Below are 22,742 nucleotides of genomic sequence, written 5' to 3'. Positions count from 1 at the left end.
CGATGTGGACAATCATCATCTAGTGCAAGAGTCATTTCTTCTAAGCACTGGTCTATGGTTAAACCACACACGAAATTATACCACAAAACTGTCCTTATCTCATTTCGTGACCACGATGCCATCGCAAGCACTTTACACTCTCACTACTAATGAATAACTGAGCCCATCGACTTGGCGCGGCGGCTACTATGCACGTATGAACATGTCTCAACATGCAGTAACAAGCAGCTTCCTGTGATTCATTGTTGCGTCATATTGCAAAACTTTCCTAGTACCCTTTGTGTATTTAATTCATTTATTGTTCAAGCTGATTGCCACTGACATCTGTATGCATATATAGATGGACATGAAACAGCCATGGATGATATCTTTGTGCACGCTAGGTACAGAGAGTGTCAAGAAATTAGGTGCCAACAGCTTTCTGATGGGCATCTATTAGAGTTTGAGGAGTCGGATAGTGCCCTTGAAGGAAGAAAATGTGGGGGCCCATCAAACTCTCAGCTGCCAAACTCAATGCCAGAGCTCACTTCTGTGTATCAGGCAATACAGCGGCAATCTTCAGGGCAGAATGCGCTGGTCCAACAGGAGTTAGTTATTGTCGGTGACTCAATTGTCAGGGAAATGAGAAAGATATATATTGCAAAAAGGGTAGGTGGAATAGGACCAGGCTATGTCTGCCAGGGGGCAAAAGTTGATATTGTTGTACATGTTGGCACTAAAGACATTAAGTGTAGGAGATCTGTGGATTTACTTATTAACAAGTACAGGTCAATGCTGAAGAAAGTCGCGAGTTAAGGTTAAATTTGAAATTTAAATTTGACACAATAGGAGGGAGTATATGATGAGAGCTTTGTCAATCAATTCGGCCCTGGAGAGATTGTGCAAGGCCCATGGGGTAGAATTTTCTCAGCATGAACTGTGCTTGTTAACAGGAGAGACTGCTTCTACAGGGATGGAATACACTTACATAGAAAGGGTGCAAGAATATTTGCTTATGCTATCTAGGCAGTGTTATCATGGCAGGGTAAGAAAACTATTAGCTTGGGAGGGATACACAGACGAATAGATTAAAAATGGCCACAAGCAGAGGTGAAAGCGATTCTTGCACTACTTCTATCGGAGTGAGCAGCAGCCTGGAAAGCAAGGTGCTCGAGATTTCTAGAACTGCTGGGAGTCATCTTAAAACAAGTAAATACTTGGGCTACGTTAGGGTAACTAAGAGTAAAAACAGGTGCATGTATACTTGCATGTACACCAATGCTAGGAGTATAGTGAATAAATATGAAGAATTTGAAGTGCTGGTCAAGATGTCAAAGGCAGATATTGTTGGGATATCAGAAACATGGTGTCACACAGATATAAGGAATGCAGAATTGGAATTTGGGGAGTACAATGTGTACAGAAAGGACAGACAGGATAGGAAGGGAGGGAGGAGGGTTATGCTGTTAGTTAAGAAACAGGTAAAATCTAAGGAAGTGCATCCAGTTGACATGGGTGAACAGTGCAATGTTGAGTCAGTTTGGTGTGATATAAGCACTGGGAAAGCAAAAATGAGGGTAGGAGTTTTTTATAGGCCTAATGACTCTGATGAGTACAATGAACAAATATACAGAGAAATAGTGTGCGCCAGTAAATCAGAATGACTTATAATGGGGAATTTTAAATTTTCAGATGACTGGAACTTGTGGATTGGTTACTTTTACACTAGCAAGACATCTGTGGATTTACTGAATGATTGTTTTCTACAGCAGCACGTTCGAGAGGCAACCAGAAGGAGTAATACTCTTGATCTGATTATCAGCAGTGATTATTCATGCATTAAGAATTTACAGATACAGGAACCACTAGGTGGCAGTGATCACAGTGTGCTGATGATTACTCAAAGATGTAACTACCATCAGTGGTGAAGGGAAGGGATTTTGGGATTTTGCTTTCGTGAAGATGACTATAGTGGTCTCAGAGATTTTTTAAATTCCATACAGTGGGACCAACTGATGATGTTACCAACAGCAAATTCTAAATGGGAAGTATTCAAGGAATTAATCTTGGAAGCTACAAGGCTTTACATACCAACTAAGAAATACTGTTCAAAGTTTAGGCCTAAATGGATGTCAGATGAACTAATGAGACTAGTGGCAAAGAAAAATGCATGGGATGCATATTAATTGTCGGCGACACAGAGGCCTACAGTAGATATAAGCTAGTCTGTTATCAAGTCACAAAGGAGGTTAGGTAAGCAAAGGCAGATTATGAGAAATCTTTGGCAAATGTTGCAAAGATTCTTTAATGATATAAACTCTAAAAGGAAGGGTATGAATCAGATTGGTCTGATTGATATCGATGGTTTAACTGTAGATGATCCTGCTCAGATAGCTGAGAAACTGAATGAGTATTTTGCATTTACATTCACACATGAGGAATTCTGTAGGAAAGTGGAGAACAGAAGCTTATTAAACTCTATCAGGGAACTAAATGATTTTGTAATAACTGAGAGCAAAGTGGAGGAGAAATTGTTGAAGTTAAACATCAGAAAGGCACCTAGTGGGTTTGTTAAGAGGAAGTCTTTTCTGACAAATTTGATTGGATATTATGATGTGGTCACACAAGGAACTTGATGCAAAAAATAATTTTAATATCATATACAGTAAATCCTCGCTAATTCGGAGTAACTGGGGGAGAGGTCATCTGGATTAAGCGATAATTCAGATTAGCCCTAAAAGACAGAAAACTTAGAACACAAATAAATGCAAAATTTAATGATATATGTAGTGCTGATGAAAAAAAAAGTTAAAGAAATATCATTGTAAAGCCGTATTTAAATACTATAAAAAGACAATACATTTATCCATCGATTGATGGATAAATGTATTGTCTTTTGTCTTTTTATACATTTATCAGGTGGCGTTATAGTCACAAAGAAATGCCACTAGATCATTGCTGTGAATACCAGTTAAAGACAGCTTCTTCAAGCAACACTTCTTTTGGCTTTTTTAATATCTGTCTATTTGATACACTACATTTCTCACTCCCCATATAAAATTTTAAAGGAAATGTCTGTATAGATTCTTTTTATTTTTTTAATATCTGACACAGCCTGTTGGCCAATACCAAATTCTTCAGCAATTTTTTTTTTCCAGGAACACCATTTTCAAGTTGTTCTATTACTTTGAGCTTGTTAATGATAGTTAAAAGTAAAGTGCTTTCCTTTATTTCACTTTTTCATTCTTCAGAACCTATAATTATATTTAAAGTATGTTAACTTATGAACATATGTATATACGTATATAGAAGTACACAAATGAAGCGATATAAGCGGTAACATCTGTCTGACTCAGAGTCAACAATATTGAACAACACACAATACAGTGTAATGTATGTTTCATCCTTCTCTCTGTGCAGTCAATCAGCACGCAGTGAGAGTTCCTCATCTACCTTCCTAAATCCCATGTGTCTTTCAAAGTACTCAACTGTGAACAGAATTTTTCATATGTCGATCTGGATTGACCTTAACCAGATTAGTGAGGGTTTACTGTACTTGGATTTCAGGAAAGTTTTTGATACTGTTGCACATGGAAGACTATTATACAAGTTGGAGAAGTATGGCATTAAGGGCAAGTTGCTGCAATGGATGAAAGGATGGTTGAGTGGGAGAAGACAGAGAGTGATAATCAGTGGACACTGCTCTTCGTGGACTAATGTTATTAGTGGATTCCCCCAGGGTTCGGTGTTGGGTCCATTTTTAGGGTCCGTAGTCTAACGAAGGACCCTTATAATGTCACTCGGTTGTCTGTCTGTCGGTCACAGCATTGTATCTCTGGAACCACTCAACCTATTGACTTGAAATTTTGCATGGGTTTGTACATCGTGTGGGCCAACATAATGCCATATTGATCGTTGTTGCAAAAATTTGTCTGAGAAATGGGGGAACAAAAATATTGTCTACACCTTATAGCTTATTATACGCCATTGGAAAGAGCTCAATGAGTAGGTTTAAAATATAATTTTAAAATTAAAAATGGCGACGCCAGACAGGAAAATGTGAGTAATTTTTGTGTCCCCCCCCCTATTTCCATCACCAATGGAGCTAAAAATTTAAAAATCACATTAGCTATGCATTATTTGATGCTTATCAAGGGAAAACCATTTCAATTGAAATCTATCATTTACTTTTTGTGTTAAAATTAAACAACCAATTTTTTATTGCACTTCAATAGCACTTCGCGCTTCTTTGTACTAAGTAGCTCTCCTTTTGGTGACAAAAAGGTTGTTAAATAGTTAGTTAATATTTCTACAAAAAAGATCATTTATAAATTTTGTGATGAGAAGTATTTTTTAACAATTTTCAAAGCTGGAGTTGTCCTGGCAAGGAGGTACTTAGAGAGCCAGTGTTGCGGTGGTGGTGGTGGGGAGATGCCTGCACAGAGTCTTGCATGGCCCTCACCTGCTAGTCGCTTCCCCAAGACTAATCGCTCCTCCAGAAAGGAGTCAGAATCACTTCTCCCACTCTTGTCATTCGCAACAACTGGAAAGACTCAAACAGACATTGCTTTCGTTAGTTCCTCAGTTTTAGGCCAAGCCGGGGTACTATAAACCTTTTTCAGTTACCATAAAGCTCTCTATTTGAGATACTACTCTAACAACCATTTGTGACTACAGACCCTGCATCCTGAGTACCTGGCACTCAGTAGTTAACCGATTTATTGTTTTCTGTATTTATCAATGATATTAATGAAGGTAAATCAGGCTTAATGTCAAAGTTTGCAGATAATACAAATGTTAGCAGAGTTGTTAATGACAGTATGCTACTGCAACAGGATCTAGAAAAGTTGGGCCTATGGACTGAAAAGTAGCAACTGAAGTTTAACATTGACAAATGCAAAGTACTGCATATGGGTAGCAGTAACCCAGAGAAATGTACCAACTGTGTGATGTTGCTCTCAGGGTAGTGGAGAATGAAAAAGGCCTGGGGGCAATTGTGCAGTGAGATATGAAGTTTTCTGAGTAGTGCAGACAGGCTGGAAGAGTAGCTTATGGGGTCTTGTCAATGATACAGGAATTTTGCTAGCAGGGATAAGAAGGTGATTATCCCTTTGTGTAAGACAATGGTCAGGCCACACCTTGAGTACTGCATACAGGGGACGAGTACAGAGAAAGGCAATTAGATTGGTTGCTCTTACCAAAATTGGCCGTTCTAGCCAAGTGGTCAGGCGCACGGTTGCATATGTACACGTGCCTTGAGTGATCGGGGTTCAAGCCCATGACTGTTAATTCGGTGCTGTTTCTTGTATTCTGTCTATCTTGGGAACTCCTCTGACTGTTTGGTCGTCCCAGAGTATAAATAGAAAATTTATTTGTTTAAGAAAGGCTTCATTTTTGCAAATTTCAGCATCTCAATATTAGGCACCTGCGAAGTGATCTAACTGAGGTGTATAAGGCCTTGAATGGATTGAGCAGGCTCAATGCTGATGGGATTCTTCCTCTTGCGAAGATTACAAATCTGAGAGGGCATAAACTGAAATTGAGGAAAGACAGTTGTCGAAGAGATGTGCGGAAATTTGCCTTTAGCCAGCAAGTAGTTGATTGCCGGAACAAACTTTCACCTGTCGTTGTGAAAGTTGATAGCTTAAATAAATTCAAGGAAGAAGTGGACAAACTTTTGGAGCAAATGGATGGATGAAATGGGAAGTTTTTTTTTTTTTTTTTTGGAAATGGAAAGTTATTTTTTATTTTATTATTTTTTTTATTTGTTTATTTTTTTTTGGCTGATGCTATGTAAGTTTGCTTTCTTGCATCGTAAGCCTCTACTAATGCTAATGTATATGAATTCTTGCACAAGTGTTTTGTTGAACCATCTTAAGACAGAAACACTGATCTGAGAACATGCTTTCCAAATTTTTACCTCAGTAATGCAATACTCTTTGGTTTTGGGATTATAACTAACAGACTTTAAGTATCCCCATAGGGAAAAGTAGAAAGCCATCAGGGTATTTCGATTCCTGAAATATGTAAACAGGTATCAGAAGAGTATTTCTGTAGCTCAGAGAAAATGCCTCATTTCCTAATGGTCTGGATTTCTGATACATCATGTACACCACATATGAGGTATCAGAAGTCAGCACCCTTAAGAACCGTAAGCTAAATTGGCAAAATTTTCCTTTCAAATATACAGCCAAAAAAAAAATCCAAAACTATGTACTCACCATCTGTGAGGCCAAACAATATGGAGTTTCTCACAATAATCTTCTTGATTACTTGCTGCTTGAACAGCACAATTTTCTTTAAATTTTGAAGGCACTGTCTGATGGATTTCTTCAGCATGATATTTTGAGGTATCTGAATCTTTTACATATGTAGAAGGTTCATTTTGTTCTTCAGAATTTAGAAAAGAACATAATCCTTTCTGCTGATTGTCATGAAAATTAGCTGAGTTATTTGAGATACAACCTCCTGAACTCTTCATATGGTTAACACCTGAGCGAAAAATATATGCAGGTAACACTAATGGGTAATATAACACAGAACACTTAGGTCTGATTACTTCTTCCAATCCTTTGGGTCTATTATCTGGCATTAGTTTGAAAAATGATTTTAAACTTCTTAAGAAAGATTCCTGATTGTAATGGGAATTAAACACAATCTCATCTGCAACCAAACTAGAGAAAGAAAGGGACTATTATTATCAAAGTAAGATTACTTGGTAAATTATATATTAAAATGACTTAAACTAGGAAAGAAAGCTTCTTTAATTAAATATATATATATAGACAAATGTATTTGTCTATATATACATTGAGTAGCATTGAGTAGGGTTGCTTACCTATCAAGTGTAATTACAATGGAGTAAATGACAAGCCACAACTTGTCATTTTCTCCCTTTCATATCTTGGCTGTGTACGTCGCTCCTCCACTATACTTAATGACTCCAGGTAACTTTTAATTCTGGTTTCGATTTCCCTTCTTCTCTACAAGCCTATGGTATTAACACCCATTTTTACTAACGCTTGCTTATACCAGAACCCTTTCTTTAAGGTTGGGCCTTACACATCCAGTAAGTTCGGTATTTTTAATGACTTTTTCTACACTTTTTATCTTTATACTGTCTTTTTCTTTTTCCCATTCGTAAAACTATTAGTGCAATACGAGGGTGATACGAACGCTCCGTCTATCCTTAATCCTATCGCTATTTTCGCCTTCTCTTAAACATCTTTTCTCCCCTAGAATTTACCATTTCCTATACCATTTGCTTGTCTATTCTTTTTCATGCGCTTCACATACATTTGTATTATATTCCACATCACACTTTTGTAAATATGTATATATTTGTATTTATTTTAATTTACATTTTTTACACTGCATAGGGACTACCTTGTCTATAGTATTATGATAAAAGGCCACATATTTGCCCCCTTTTTCTAATACTACAGATTTGGAAATGCAGTGCCTGATACATGGTCAAGAGTAGTGCCCTGATGAATTTCCTGGCTATGTATCATATTTTCATCTACTATATTCAGATTCTGCATATTTGCCACCTACTATATTCACATTCTGCATATTTGCCATCCCCTGATTCAACCTCCTGCTAAAATTGCCCTCCCATATCTGAATATAGTGTTATTTATTTACTTGTACATATATATATATATATATATATATATATTTTTCCCACCCCCCTCAGTCCCAGTTCATTTTTACACTAGGTTTTTCAAATTCTTTCACCTGTTTAACCACTACTTCACTTCCATTTTCTACTATCCCTTAAACTTCTCTTAGTTCTGGCACCTTGTGTACTTTTCATTTCCATTTTCACAGACACTTTATTTATTCTACAAACCACACATTATCTACACACACATATATATACATATATACAGGCACACCTCTACTTACATACTTAATTGTTTTTTTTTTTTTTTTTTTTTTCATGTATGTAAGTCCAACTTTGGTCTTATAGCTACTAAATACATGTACAGTACAACTCATCGAGAGTATAACCCCCAACAAACTTCACCAGGCTGTATGTACGGTATTGTTTATAGCATTTTACAATTTGTAACCAAGTTAAAAGAGGCCGAAAAAACACACAATGAATAATAATGTAGATACAGTATTTATTCAAAAGTAATTTAATCTAATACCTGTAAGCAGTACTGTATAGCATATAAACAAGATACAATATACAACAACAAAATTAACAAGTGGTTTTTTTTTTTTTTTTGGGTTGTAAAATTTAAAAAAAGAAAAGCAATCAATTAGAAGCACAAATTGCAACTAATACAATATACACAAGTGAGATACCGAGTAACAAGTTTATGAAAAAAAAAAAATAGGAATAAAGAGAAGATTCTGAAAATTTATTTATGTTTTTTTATATGACTGAAGATTTCATGGAAGGGGAAACACATTTTACCATAATAATGTAAAAACCCACAGAATTCCAACTATCTGTATTATTGCAAATGCAATAAGATTGAGTTTACTACTCATTTATAATAGACTTCACTAACAGAAAAGACCAATAAACCAGAAACTGCAAATTGTTTTTAGTGTTTTATGGTAGTGACCTCCAGAAATGTGCTTTAGAAAAATATCACAAAAGGTGTTCAAAACTGATTCTTATAACCAAACATAGCAATAAACGGTGTTGGAGTTGTTGGAGTAGGGCTTACAACTGTCTCTGACTGGGCCACGTAGTCCTTCCTCTCAGCCAATAGAACACCTGCGAACACCGTTTTAGAGCTGTACCCTCGAAATGTAAGGAATATTGGATCTCGCCACGATGTTCATCATAATCTCAAAAGTCATCAATCACACTGCATGATGGAGAGATAGAGAAGGGTTTACCGGAACTTAGCTTTAGAGACTAAACATGGGTTCCCCCACTTCAAGCCTCCAATAAGCAAAGTGGTGGTATTGCACCAGTTGATGAGAGTCATCTACCACCTAGTACTGCCTGGTAACATAGAGGGGCGGCATTCCTCCATGTGGTGTGTGCACCACACCTCAACCCCTGCTTATGTTGGTTCACAACTGGTTGGTCACTCACCATGTACTTGTGCATGGAGGTTATACCCAGGATTACTAACAGTAAACCTGGGTATAACCAAGTAACCAAGTAACAAGTTTATGAAGCTTAAAAAATAGGAATAAAGAGAAGATTCTGAAAATTTATTTATGTTTTTTTATATGATTGAAGATTTCATGGAAGGGGAAACACATTTTACCATAATAATGTAAAAACCTACAGAATTCCAACTATCTATATTATTGCAAATGCAATAAGATTGAGTTTACTACCCATTTATAATAGATTGCACTAACAGAAAAGACCAATAAACCAGAAACTACAAATTGTTTTTAGTGTTTTATGGTAGTGACCTCCAGAAATGTGCTTTAGAAAAATATCACAAAGGTGTTCAAAGCTGATTCTTATAACCAAACATAGCAATAAGCGGTGTTGGAGTTGTTAGCATTAGCATTAGTAGAGGCATTTGATGCAAGAAAGCAAGCTTATGCAGCATCAGCCAAAAAAAAAAAAAAAAATAACCACTTTCACTTCACCCCTCTGTTCATTCGAAATACCTGTCCAGCTGAGCCTTAAACTTATTTAGGCTATCCACTTCCACGACAAGGGATGGAAGTCTGTTACACCAACCAACCACCCACTGGCTAAAGGCAAATTTCTGCACGTCTATCCTACATCTGTCTTTCCTCAATTTGAATTTATGCCCTCTGAGGTGATTATTCTGAGCAAGAGGAAGAATCCTATCAGCATTGAGCATGCTCAAACCATTCAAGGCTTTATACACCTCTATCAGATCACCTCGCTGGTGCCTAGTCTCCAGACACTGTAATTTGCAAAACTTAAGCCTTTCTTCGTAAGAGCACCCCTTTGTTCCATTCACTAATCTTGTTGCCCTTCTCTGTACTCGTTCCAGCAGCTCTACATCCTTTTTGAAATGAGGCCTCCAGGCCTGTATACAGTACTCTAGGTGTGGCCTGACCATTGCCTTATACAAGGGAATAATCACCTCCTTATCCCTGCTAGAAAAATTCCTATATATATCATTGACAATACACCATGAGCTACTCTTGCAGACCGTCTGCACTGCTCAGAGAACTTCATATCTGCCTGCACAACCACCCCCAGGTCCCTTTCATTCTCTACCACTGTCAGTGTAGTACCACAGAGTTGATACGTTGCTCTGGGGTTGCTGTTTCCCATTTTTACATTTGTCAATGTTAAACTTCATTTGCCACCTCTCAGCCCATCTGCTCAACCTTTCCAGATCCTGTTGCAGCAGCAGCATAGTGTCAGTAGTGTCCTTGACAACCCTGCCAACCTTCGTATTATCTGTAAACTTGGACATTAAGCTTGATATACCATCATCAATATCATTTATAAATACAGAAAACAATAATGGACCCAATACTGAACCCTGAGGGACTCCACTAATAACATTAGTCCATGATGAGCAGTGTCCACTGATTACCACTCTGTCTTCTCCCCCTCAACCACCCCTTTATCCATAGCAGCAATTTGCCTCCAATGATACACTACTCCAATTTCTGCAGCAGTCTTCCATGTGCAACAGTACCAAAAGCCTCTCTAAGATCCAAGTATATAATATCAAAGTTATTCCCTGCATCCAGTTCTTTTGTGACTGCATCATAGTATCCAATCAAATTGGTCAGGCAAGACTTCTCCTAGTTGGAGTAGGGCTTACAATTGTCTCCGACTGGACCACGTAGTCCTTCCTCTCAGCCAATAGAACACCTGCGAACACCGTTTTAGAGCTGTACCCTCGAAATGTAAGGAATATTGGATCTCGCCACGATGTTCATCATAACCTCAAAAGTCATCAATCACACTGCATGATGGAAGAGATAGAGAAGGGTTTACCAGAACTTAGCTTCAGAGACTAAACATGGGTTCCCCCACTTCAAGCCTCCCATAAGAAAAGTGGTGGTATTGCACCAGTTGCTGAGAGTCATCTACCACCTAGTACTGCCTGGTAACATAGAGGGGCGGCATTCCTCCATGTAGTGTGTGTGCCACAGCTCGACCCCTGCTTATGTTGGTTCCCACCTGGTTGGTCACTCACCATGTACTTGTGCATGGTGGTTATACCCAGGATTACTAACAGTCCCACCATCATGGACTCGTGGCATGTGGCAACTATCCTTCCCTTTCCGAAACCAGGAAAGGATCCAAAAACACCAAACAATTACCGTCCTATTGCTCTGACGAGCTGCTTGTGCAAGATCCTGGAAAGAATGGTCAATGCTCGTCTCTTGTGGTATTTAGAAGCTAATGACCTCCTTTCCAGGATACAGTGTGGCTTTCGAAGGAATCGGTCAACACTCGACCATTTAATCCGCTTGGAAACATCTATACGTGATGCTTTCCTAAAACGTGAGCACCAGGTGTCAGTTTTCTTTGATATGGAAAAAGCGTATGACACGGCTTGGAGATATGGAATTTTAAAAGATATATATAACTTTGGTCTTAGAGGACACATTGCCCTCTTTATCAAAAACTTCCTTACAGACCGGTCTTTCCAAGTTCGTGTGGGATCCACCCTCTCCCGACCATTCTGCCAAGAAGAGGGAGTTCCACAGGGATCAGTTTTAAGCGTTACGCTTTTTGCAATCAAAGTTAACTCTATAACCGAACAACTTCCTCCTACCGTAAACAGTGCCCTCTTTGTAGATGACTTTAGCATCTTTTTGCAGTCATGCAATATGAGGGTCATCGAAAGACAATTGCAGCATGCCATAGACCACGTCAACTCTTGGGCAGTGACTAATGGTTTTAGGTTCTCGCCACAGAAGACCGTTTGCGTACACTTTTGTCGCAAACGGAACCTTCACCCTGAACCAGAACTTAAACTCGGACAAGACATCATTCCAGTAGCACCTGAGACAAAATTCTTGGGGCTCATTTTCGACAAGAAGTTGACATTTTTACCTTACATTCGTCAACTTCGGACAAGGTGCACAAGAGGGCTGAATCTCCTACGCTCTATTTCCTCCAATAAATGGGGAGCAGACCGCTCCACTTTGCTCAGCCTCTATCGTGCACTTGTCCGATCTAAACTAGACTATGGGTCCCAAGTGTACACATCGGCTAGAAACAGCGTACTTAGATGGCTGGACCCAGTCCACCACCAAGCCATCCGAATTGCTACTGGAGCATTTAGAACATCCCCTGTCCAGAGTTTATATGTTGAAGCATCTGAACCACCACTGTCATTGCGACAAAAGCAATTGTCTTTAAAATATACTGTTAAATTAAAATCCCTGCCAGACAACCCTACGTGGACGTCCGTTTTCAAGCCACAATGGGAAAACTTATATAACACTCGTCAGACTGCCAATCGGCCTTTTGGTATCCGTGTCCAAGATCTGCTCAGAGAGCTCGACATCACGGTAGACAATGTTGACCAGTCACCAAGGCAATCACTTCCACCCTGGCATGCTCGCATTCCATCATGCGACTTCTCCCTTAAAAATTGGGGAAAGTCCACAACTCCATCTTCTGTCTACCACCAACTCTACGCTGCCCACCGGACCGAATATTCCGACTTCTTGCCTATCTTCACTGATGGCTCGAAGTCGGAGTTGTCTGTTGGATGTGCTGCTATCTTTCCAGGTCTTTCTATATCTGGAAAGATTCCCCAACAATGCAGCATATATACAGCTGAGTTGTATGCCATAGAGTTAGCCTTGGACCACATTAAAACCCATAGGTACCAAAAGTGTATGGTGTACACTGATTCTCTAAGTTCACTGCAGGCTTTATCGGGTAGGAGATATAATCCTCATCCATTTGTGACCCGGATTCAGCAGACGTTGCATTCCTTGTTTGAGTGTTCATTTGACATTCGTTTCTGCTGGATTCCAAGCCACATTGGGATAGTGGGAAATGAACTGGCAGATGCTGCGGCCAGGTCACCCGAACCCCAAAACAGTTATTGCCTGTTAGTCCCCTATACAGACTACAGGCAGTTAATACACGATAAATTACTGTCCCAATGGCAACAATCCTGGCATGAGCAAGTCACAAACAAGCTCTATCAGATAAAGCCTGTAATCGGACATTGGCAGTCTAGTCTACGCAGGAATCGCAGAGAGGAAGTTGTATTAGCTCGGCTCCGCATAGGACACAGTCATCTTACACATGCTTTTTTGCTGAGGGCAGATGACTGTCCTATGTGTGAGAATTGTGACACCTATTTAAGTATACGCCACATTTTAACCGAGTGTCCACGTTTTAGACACGAACGTGATTTTTATTTTACCGCTTTTAGTCCTCTGGCTGAGCCTTATACACTCAGTCAGATTTTATCCGACAATGACAATGTGTCTGCTGTTTTTAACTTTTTAAAATCAGTAAACCTTTTTAATCGAATTTAAAATTCATTTGGCATTCCTTTGCTCATATGTTTTGTACTTTTACTCCTTTTATATCTTGACATGGTGGCCTAACTACTTAGGTCACTGAATATTTTCACTTTTTATATATGACCGGTATTTGGCGCATTATAGCCTCAGTTGCTGATGCGCCAATAAACCCCAAACCAAACCAAACCAAACCCACCATCATGAAGGTGCAAGCAGAGGATTTGGCTGTCACAGACCATCCGGACTTCGCTGAAATTGGGTCCACTTGACTTGAGTGTCGCCTGAATATCGGTTCTATCAGCGTTTTAGACTCCCAGGTAGAGACATTCTCTCCCTGAGAGAATGTCTGTGACAACCTCAAAGACCTTCTGACATTCTTTTGACGGAAGACCACAGGAGGCATTGACGGAAGACCACAGGAGTTACAAGTGATTTTTGTGTTATGCTTATTTAACTAACATTTTTGACTTATTTGACATAAATTTATATAAAACTAATACAATTTCCATTATAAAAGTGAGCTTTTAGAGAGATAGTTTAATATCTAAATGCTTAGTTATATAGCAAAAAATACTTCTGAGGTCTTGGAATGAATTTTTTTTTTTTTTTTTATGTAAACCCCAAACACGAGAGGTATTAGAACATATAGTACTTAGTAACTTGAGTTGGAGGTTGAGAAGACGAAAGATCATTGGACTTGAACTTCTGTAGACTGTAATTTTCAGGAAATACATAGGAAGGTTGTTCCAGAAAACGGCAGCTGAATGAATAAACGAGGATGATGAAAAGTTGATTCTGTGAGTTTGAAGTTGGACAGTAAATGGATGTTGGCTGGTGGCAGCACACGTTCGGATTGTTTTGAAAGAGAGAGCGGGAATTATAGAAGCCAATTCAGAAGAACAATGCCCATGGAAGTTCTGCTGCATGCCACTTCTACAGTATCTGTAGAAGAGGCATGCAGCAGAAACAGTATGTCTATGATACAGCGAGTGGAGAGACTATGTTAGAGATGAATCATAAATTAACCTAACTGACCGCTTCTGAATGGAATCAAGAAGCCTGAGAGAGGTTTTGGGGGCACCACCCAAGATGTGGGAACAATATTCCATGGCAGGGCGGATTTGTGATTTATACAGAGTGAGCAGCTGTTTGGAAGAAAAGTAATGCCGAGAGCGAAAGAGAAAACCAAGTTTTTTAGATGCAGAGGAAGCAATATTTGTAATGTGCTTGTGCCAAGAAAGATTAGAAGTCATGGTAATCCCCAAAAGAGATATATCATTCTGCCTATAAATCGGAGTGTCACTAAAGATACGCATAGGAGCGGAAGAATCCTTTTTGTGAGATATAAGACAAGACTGAGTTTTAGAAGCGTTGAAATCAACTAAGTTGTCTTTGCCCCACTGGAGAATTATCTTAAGATCGGCATTTAAGCAATTGGTAGCAGATTTTCGAGAAGTTGAAGCTGATTGAGCAGGGCAAGGTTTCTCAAAATGGAAAGTGGAATGCAATGTGGTATCATCGGCAAAAATATGCATAGGATTTCCAGTCAATGGAAGAAGGTCATTAATATACAAGAGGAAAAGAGTGGGTGAAAGAACTGAACCTTGGGGGACACTGGCATTAGTGGAGAAGTTAGAAGACAGAAAGCCATCTACCATCACCCTCAGTGAGCAATCAGAGAGAAAACTAGATAACCAATTACTAAAAACAGTTGGCAAACCAAAAGATGGAAGCTTGTTTAGAAGACCTTTATGCCAAACACGATTAAAAGCCTTTGAGATGTCAAGAGCAACTACTTGTGTTTCACCGAACCTTTCCACTGAATTAGTCCATAAATGGGTAAATTAAGCCAGAATATCACCAGTGGATCGACACTGATGGAATCCATATGGCAATCGTTGATCAGATGAAATCCGTACTGGTGATCGTTGATCAGATGGAAGGTTTCTATGTAGTTTAAGAGTTGGCAGTTAATTGATTTCTCCATTACTTTAGAAAGAGTAGAAGTAATTGCATTGGGACGATAATTGGATGGGAGGGATTTGTCACCCTTTTTAGGAACTGGCTTGATATGAGCAAATTTCCAAGCATAAGGAAAAACACCTTTGGAATAAGAAAGTGAAAAAAGGTGGCAAAGAATAGGATTCAGTTGAGGAGCACAGGTTTTGAGAACAAGTGGAGAAATACCATCGGGACCTGGAGCTTTCTTAGCATCAAGATTCGTCAAAATCCTTCTGACATCCTTTTGACGGAAGACCACAGGAGGCATTGATGGAGTGTGTTGGGAATGGTGGGAGGTGTTTTACCAAGATCACTAATACATGAGTTAGAAGAAAAATGGGATGCTAGCAGGTCAGCTTTATCCTTGGCTGAAGTGACAACAGAACCATCTGGTTTGGACAGAGGTGGGAGCAGAGATGGGTAAAAGTTGCGGCCAATAGCTTTGGCAAGAGATCCGAATGCTTGGCTACCATTAGGGCAAGAAGCAAGTTTTCTACTCTTAGACTGTTCAAACTCTAGTTTGGATTCATTAATAATTGCTTTACAATTGTTGAGAGCTTTGGTGTAGGCAGAAAATGAAACTTAAGAATTAGAAACGAGCCACTTACGATATGCAACATTCTTCTCTTGAACAGCCTTAGCACATTTATTGGAAAACCAAGGTTTAGATAAAGGACAAGATTTTAAAGTGGAGTTTGGGATAAAGGATTCCATTCCTGCAAGACCAATTTCACTGACACAATCCGAGCAAACGTTGACATCAGAAGTTTTGAAACAGTAATCTGACCAAGGAAAAGAAAAAAAGAAATCTTGCAGGTCATCCCATTTCATTCTTGTAATGCCAAACAACACGAGGTTGTGAATAGCCGTGAGATAAAGGCTCCATTGGAGAAGAGACAATCATTGTGATCTGAAGTTCCTAAAGGACCTCTCACTTTGACTGTGTACTTAGAAGGGCTGTTTGTGAGAAAAAGATCAAGTGTGTTGGCTGTATGATTAGGATTGTCCGGTATTCTCGTAGGTAAATGAACAATCTGTGCAAGGTCATTAGTAATTGCAAAAGCCTGGGCATCCTGACCAGCTGGGTCAGTGTGACTAGAAAACGGAAGCCAGCTGCGGCTGTGAACATTAAAATCATCAAGGAAAATTACCTCACTGTTAGGAAAGTTGGAGTGGAGAAAGTCAAGTTATGATGAACATCGTGGCGATGTTCATCATAACCTCAAAAGTCATCAATCATACTGCATGATGGAAGACATAGGGAAGGGTTGACCGAAACGTTGCTCTAGAGACTAAACATGGATTCCACCACTTCAAGCCTCCAATAAGCAAAGTGGTATTGCACTGGTTGATGAGAGTCATCTACCACCTAGTACTGCCTGGTAATATAGAGGGGCGGCATTCCTCCATGTGGTGTGGGCGTCACACCTCGACCCCTGCTTACGTTGGTTCACACCTGGGTGGTCACCCACCATGTACTTGTGCATGGAGGTTATACCCAGGATTACTAACAGTCCCACCATCATGAAGGTGCAAGCAGAGGATTTGCCTGTCACAGACTGTCCGAACTTTGCCGAAATTGAGTCCACTTGACTTGAGTGTCACCCGAATATCAGTCCATCAGCATTTTAGACTCCCAGGTAGCAAGTACAGCTTGTCTGGCATATTTGAGAGAATGTATATGACAACCTCAAGAACCTTTGTTATTCAAAGTTAAAAAAGTATGAAGGAATAGAATTTATTTAAAACAGCTTTATATTTCTTATAATATGAATATGTATATATAGAGGCACTCCTCTACTTACGTACAAATAACTTTTGTACAACTCGGAGATACATACAAAGAATTACCAAGAGATACCATTGTATCGTGAAAATATCGTAATGTGAACCCAAATGATATTTTCACGATACAATGGTCTCTGGAGCAGATTAATATTGTAAAGCGGGGATCCACTATTCATGCCAGCTGATTTTGGCACTTCTTGCATGTGGTTCAAAACCATGAATATATTTTCGACGTACAGCATTTTTATTAATTTTGAGAAGCTTTGTATGTATCTCCGAGTTGTACACAAGTCATTTGTACATAAGTAGAGGAGTGCCTGTATATATATATATATATATATTCATATTATAAGAAATAATAAAGCTGTTTTAAATAAATTCTATTCCTTCATACTTTTTTAACTTTGAATAACAATCAGAAAACTTGCAGGAACCTAAAATTTAAGTCCTTAAGTAAATTAGAGTAAAATCTCAGTTATTCAGACTAAAGGGGAGGATTGTAGTCCAAATTAGTCAAAAATCCAATTATAGAATATAATTATATATAAATATTAAAAAGTCATAGTTCATAAAAACTAGCAAATTTATTCACAATCCAACAATATATGTTAATTTGGATGGTATTAGGAGATGAATATGATGAAAAGAAAATTTTATGAAAATGTTTATATTAAAAACAAAACCGAATATAAAGAAAACCGAATATATAAAGAAAAAAACCAAAAGAATTCAAATGAAAAGAACATGAATATGATTTTTTAAACGATAAATTTTAATTTCAGAAGCATTACCAATTATCAAAGTAAAATTACCTGGTAAATTATATGTTACTGATATTTTAGTGGGAACTTTGTAACTTTCGTTCAGTAGATTAAATTTAACTTCTCTAAGGGTTAATGTTTCGTCAACAGTTTCATTTCTGTATTATTTTGGTAATTATAAAATATATTGGTAATTTAAATTCTATAATATACTGTAATTTTAAATTTTGTAATCTTTCTAAAGTTCAAATTTGTCATTAATAATGATTGCTATAAGATCCACTTACAATACTAGGTCCAAGAACACTGTAACCCTGGTGGAAATGCCTGCAGGCTTTTCCGGTGAGAGTCATCAGTTTGTCATTTGTATAGCTCCTGGTTAGTACAACTAATGCTGATATAATAGGGCTAACAGAAATGTGGTGAAATTAGCATTAGCATTAGTAGAGGCATATGATGCAAGAAAGCGAGCTTATGCAACATCAGCCAGGAAAAAAAAAAAAAAAAAAAAACTTCCACTTCACCCCTCCTTTCGTTCGAAATACCTGTCCAGCTGAGCCTTAAATTTATTTAGGCTATCAACTTCCACAAGGGATGGAAGTCTGTTCCACCAACCAACTACCCGCTGGCTAAAGGCAAATTTCCGGACATCTATCCTACATCTGTCTTTCCTCAATTTGAATTTATGCCGTCTCAGGTGATTATTCTGAGCAAGAGGAAGAATCCCATCAGCATTGAGCATGCTCAATTGGGGATAACGAGATTGGGGATAAGTAGCAAATTTGGGGATAACGAGTTCCACTATGGTATGTATAATGTATTTAGAAAAGACAGGGAAGGTAGAAGGGATAGTGGTGTCATTCTTCTTAACAAAAGCAGCCCGAGTGCAAAAAAAGAACTTTTGCTGAGTATGAAGTTACAAGGGGCATTTAATAAATTATTTTCTGACCTCTGAAGGAAATGAGATAGAGGCAAAAATCTGTTTTTATTTTTCAATGTAACTCCCCTGAATTTAAATACACTTGTTCCATTTTGTTGACAATGAGGAAATACCAGACAAAATTTTTCATCCCATCCATTAAATAATGTAAAAACAGTAGCTTTTACATTCAGCAAGGCAATGTCCATGTACATTTTTCTTGAGATGTCAAAACAGGAAAAAATCACTAGGGCCAGTTTAGAACTGTAAGGTGAATGGGTAAGTTCTGTAAAGTCACAGTCTCTCAAAGCAAGAGTAACAGCATGTGAACTGTGCACTGGTGCATTGTCCTGAAGAAGCAGCACACCTCTGGAAAGTTTTTCACAGCGATTTTCCTTTATGAGATCCCTTAGGTTGTACAGTAGGGATGCATATGACTCAACAGTGACTGTCTGCTTGTGTTCCAAGTAGTGAATGCACAAAATTCCCTCAGCATCCCAAAAAATGGTGGCTATAATCTTGCCAGCTGAAGATTGTGTCCGAATTTTTAGGGTGGGGAAACATGGAACCCTTGTGATTCCATTGCAGTGATACTTGCTTGGTCTCAGGATCCCAGTGAAGGGTTGACTTCATCACCCGTAACAATTCTGGTGATGAGTTTCAGGATCCCTTCCATAAAGATCTAAATTCTTCTCGAAACACTGTACTCTGAATTGCTTCTGCACAGGAGTCAAAAATCTGGGCATTCACCTTGCAATGACCTTAGTCATCCCCAAATGTTCATGGAGGATGATTATAACTGTTCCCTCAGATAGCATTAGCATTAGTAGAGGCATATGATGCAAGAAAGCAAGCTTATGCAGCATCAGCCAAAAAAAAAAAAAACACACTCCGATTTCACCCTTCTGTTTGTTCCAAATAACTGTCCAGCTCAGCCTTAAATTTATTAAGGCTATCAAACTTCCACAACAAAAGATGGCAGTCTATTCCACCAATCGACTACTCGCTGACTAAACGCAAACTTCCGCACATCTATCCTACAACTGTCTTTCCTCAATTGAATTTACGCCCTCTCAGGTGATTATTCTGAGAAAGAGGAAGAATCCCATCAGCCCTGAGCATGCTCAAACCATTCAAGGCTTTATACACCTCAATCAGATCACCTCACAGGTGCCTAGTCTCCAAAATCATTCACTAATCTTGTTGCCCTTCTCTGTACTCATTCCAACAGCTCCATATCCTTCTTAAAATGAGGCCTCCAGACCTGTATATAGTACTCAAGGTGTGGCCTGACCATTGCCTTATACAAGGGGATAATCACGTCCTTATCCCTGTAGAAAAATTTCTGTATATTGTACATTGACAAAACACCATGAGCTACTCTTGCAGACTGTCTGCACTGCTCATAAAACTTCATATCTGCCTGCACAATTACTACCAGTTCCTTTTCATTCTCTAACACTGTTAGTGTAGTACCACAGAGTTGATACATTACTCTGGGGTTACTGCTTCCCGTATGTAGTACTTTATATTTGTCAATGTTAAACTTCATTTGCCACCTCTCAGCCCATCTGCTCAACTTTTCTAGATTCTGTTGCAGCAGCATACTGTCATTAGTGACAGGGCTGTTAATGACAGTATGCAGCAGCATACTGTCATTAACAGCCCTGCCAATCTTCGTATCGTCTGCGAACTTGGACATTAAGCCTGTATACATTATCACCAATATCATTTAAATACAGAAAACAACAATGAACCCAATACTGAACCCTAAGGGACTCCACTAATAACATTAGTCCACGAAGAGCAGTGTCCGTTGATTACCATTCTCTGTCTTCTCCCACTCAACCATCCCTTTATCCATAGCAGAAATTTGCCTCCAATGCCACACTGCTCCAATTTGTGCAGCAGTCTTCCATGTGCAAGTATCAAAAGCCTTTCTATGATCCAAACATATGATATCAAAGTTATTCCCTGCATCCAGTTGCTTTGTGACCACATCATAGTATCCAATCAAACTGGTCAGACAAGACTTCCCCTTAACAAAACCGTGCTGTGTCCGAGCTATAACTGAAGTCTTGTCTAAACTCACTGCCAGAGTTTAGTTCACATCTGGCATTCCCCTCCCTGAATAACTCCTCATGTGTGAATGTAGATGCAAAATACTCATTTAGTTTGTTAGCCACCTGAGCAGGATCATCAGCAGTTGAACCATCGATATCGGACCAATCTGATTCATTCCCTTCCTTCTACAGTTTACATACTCATTGCTGTTTTTCTTTGCATCGTTTGCCAAAGATTTCTCACAATCTGCCTATGTCTGTCTAACCCCCTTTGTGACTTGGTTATAGACCTGCTTATATCTATCTTAGGCTTCCATGTCACTCATTAATTTAAATGTATCCCATTCATTTTTCTTCTCTGCCACATGTCTTAGTTCATTTGACATCCATTTAGGCCTAAACCATGAACAGTATTCCTTAGTTGGTATGTAAAGCCTAGTAGCTTCCAAGACTAATTCTTTGAATGCTTCCCATTTTGAATTTGCTGTTGGTAACGTCATCTGTTGGTCCCACCGTACAGAATTTAAATACTGTCTCTTACCTCCGTAGTTGCTTTTACAAAAGCAAAAACCCTTCCCTTTACCCCTAATGGTACTTACTTCTTTGAGTAAATCCCACTTGAGCACACTGTGATCACTGCCACCTAGTGGTTCCTTTATCTGCACATTCTTAATGCATGAAGATTCACTACTGATAATAAGATCAAGAGTATTACTCCCTCTAGTTGCCTCCCAAACGTGCTGATGTAGAAAACAATCATCCAATAAATCCACAAAAGCCTTGCTAGTGTGTGAGTGATCAACCCACAAATTCCAGTCAATATCTGGGAAATTAAAATCCCCTATTATAAGACTCTCTATGGGAAGCAGTAACTCCAGAGTAATGTATCAACTCTGTAGTACTACACTGACAGTGGTAGAGAATGAAAAGGACCTGGGAATAACTGTGCAGTCGGATATGAAGTTTTCTGAGCAGTGCACACCTGCACCTGTTCCTATTCTTAGCTACCCTAACACAGCCCATGTGTTTACTTGTACCGCAATGACTCCCAGCAGTCTCTGAAACCTCCTGAATCTTGTTTTCCAGGCTGCTGCTCATTCCAATAGAAGCAGTGCAAAAATCACTTTCACCTCTGCAAGCGGCTACTGTTAATCTATCAGTCTGTGTATCCCCCCAATATAACAGTTTTCTAACCCACCTAACATGCCTCGATATCATCAGCAAAGTTTTTGGGTGGGGACATATGGAACCCTTGTGCTTCCATTGCATTGATACTTGCTTGGTCTCGGGATCCCAGTGATGAACCCGTGTTTCATCACCTGTAACAATTCTGGTGATGAAAGTTTCAGGATTCCTTCCATAAAGATCTAAATTCTTCTCACAACACTGTACAGGGGTCAAAAATCTGGGGATTCACCTTGCAATGACCTTAGTTATCCCCAAATGTTTATGGAGGATGGTTATAACTGTTCCCTCAGATATGTCACATTCCCTAGAGATTTGGGACACCTGTAAACATCTCTATTAAGCACAATGGTTTCCACAGTTTGGCACATTTCTGGAGTGGTTGCTGTCGCAGGGCTTCCTGGATTGGATCATTTTCGACGGACTCTGCCCCACCTGATTTGTTTTGAACAGAATTTCACCTGGAACTCTGAAGTTGCGCTGTTGCCATACACAGCCACCATCCTTTCATGAATGGCCTTTGGCCCATTTCCTTCTTTGGTGAGAAACTTGATGACTGAATGCCACTCCAATTTCACCAAATCCATAATCTGATACAAGTGTCTTCCTTCTTTCTGT

At 39.0% G+C, this 22,742-nt stretch overlaps 1 protein-coding gene across 2 annotated transcripts in view; it reads right to left on the bottom strand.

Annotated features, from left to right (window-relative positions):
- Positions 1-22,742, bottom strand: part of LOC150079322 (tRNA-queuosine alpha-mannosyltransferase) — a 178,628-nt gene that overhangs the window by 137,857 nt on the left and 18,029 nt on the right. The window contains exon 3 of one of the 2 annotated variants that reach the window (XM_090383967.1): positions 6,201-6,653. The exons of the other annotated variant lie outside the window; for it this stretch is intronic. Within the exon in view, the coding sequence (XP_090240093.1) occupies positions 6,201-6,653 (453 nt within the window). The remainder of the gene's footprint in view (positions 1-6,200; positions 6,654-22,742) is intronic. 2 annotated transcript variants of the gene reach the window in all.

Source organism: Mastigoproctus giganteus, chromosome 10 (assembly GCF_048544385.1).
Source record: "Mastigoproctus giganteus isolate SK-2022 chromosome 10, ASM4854438v1, whole genome shotgun sequence".
Lineage (NCBI taxonomy): Eukaryota > Metazoa > Arthropoda > Arachnida > Uropygi > Thelyphonidae > Mastigoproctus > Mastigoproctus giganteus.
This window is presented reverse-complemented; position numbering and strand designations above follow the sequence as displayed.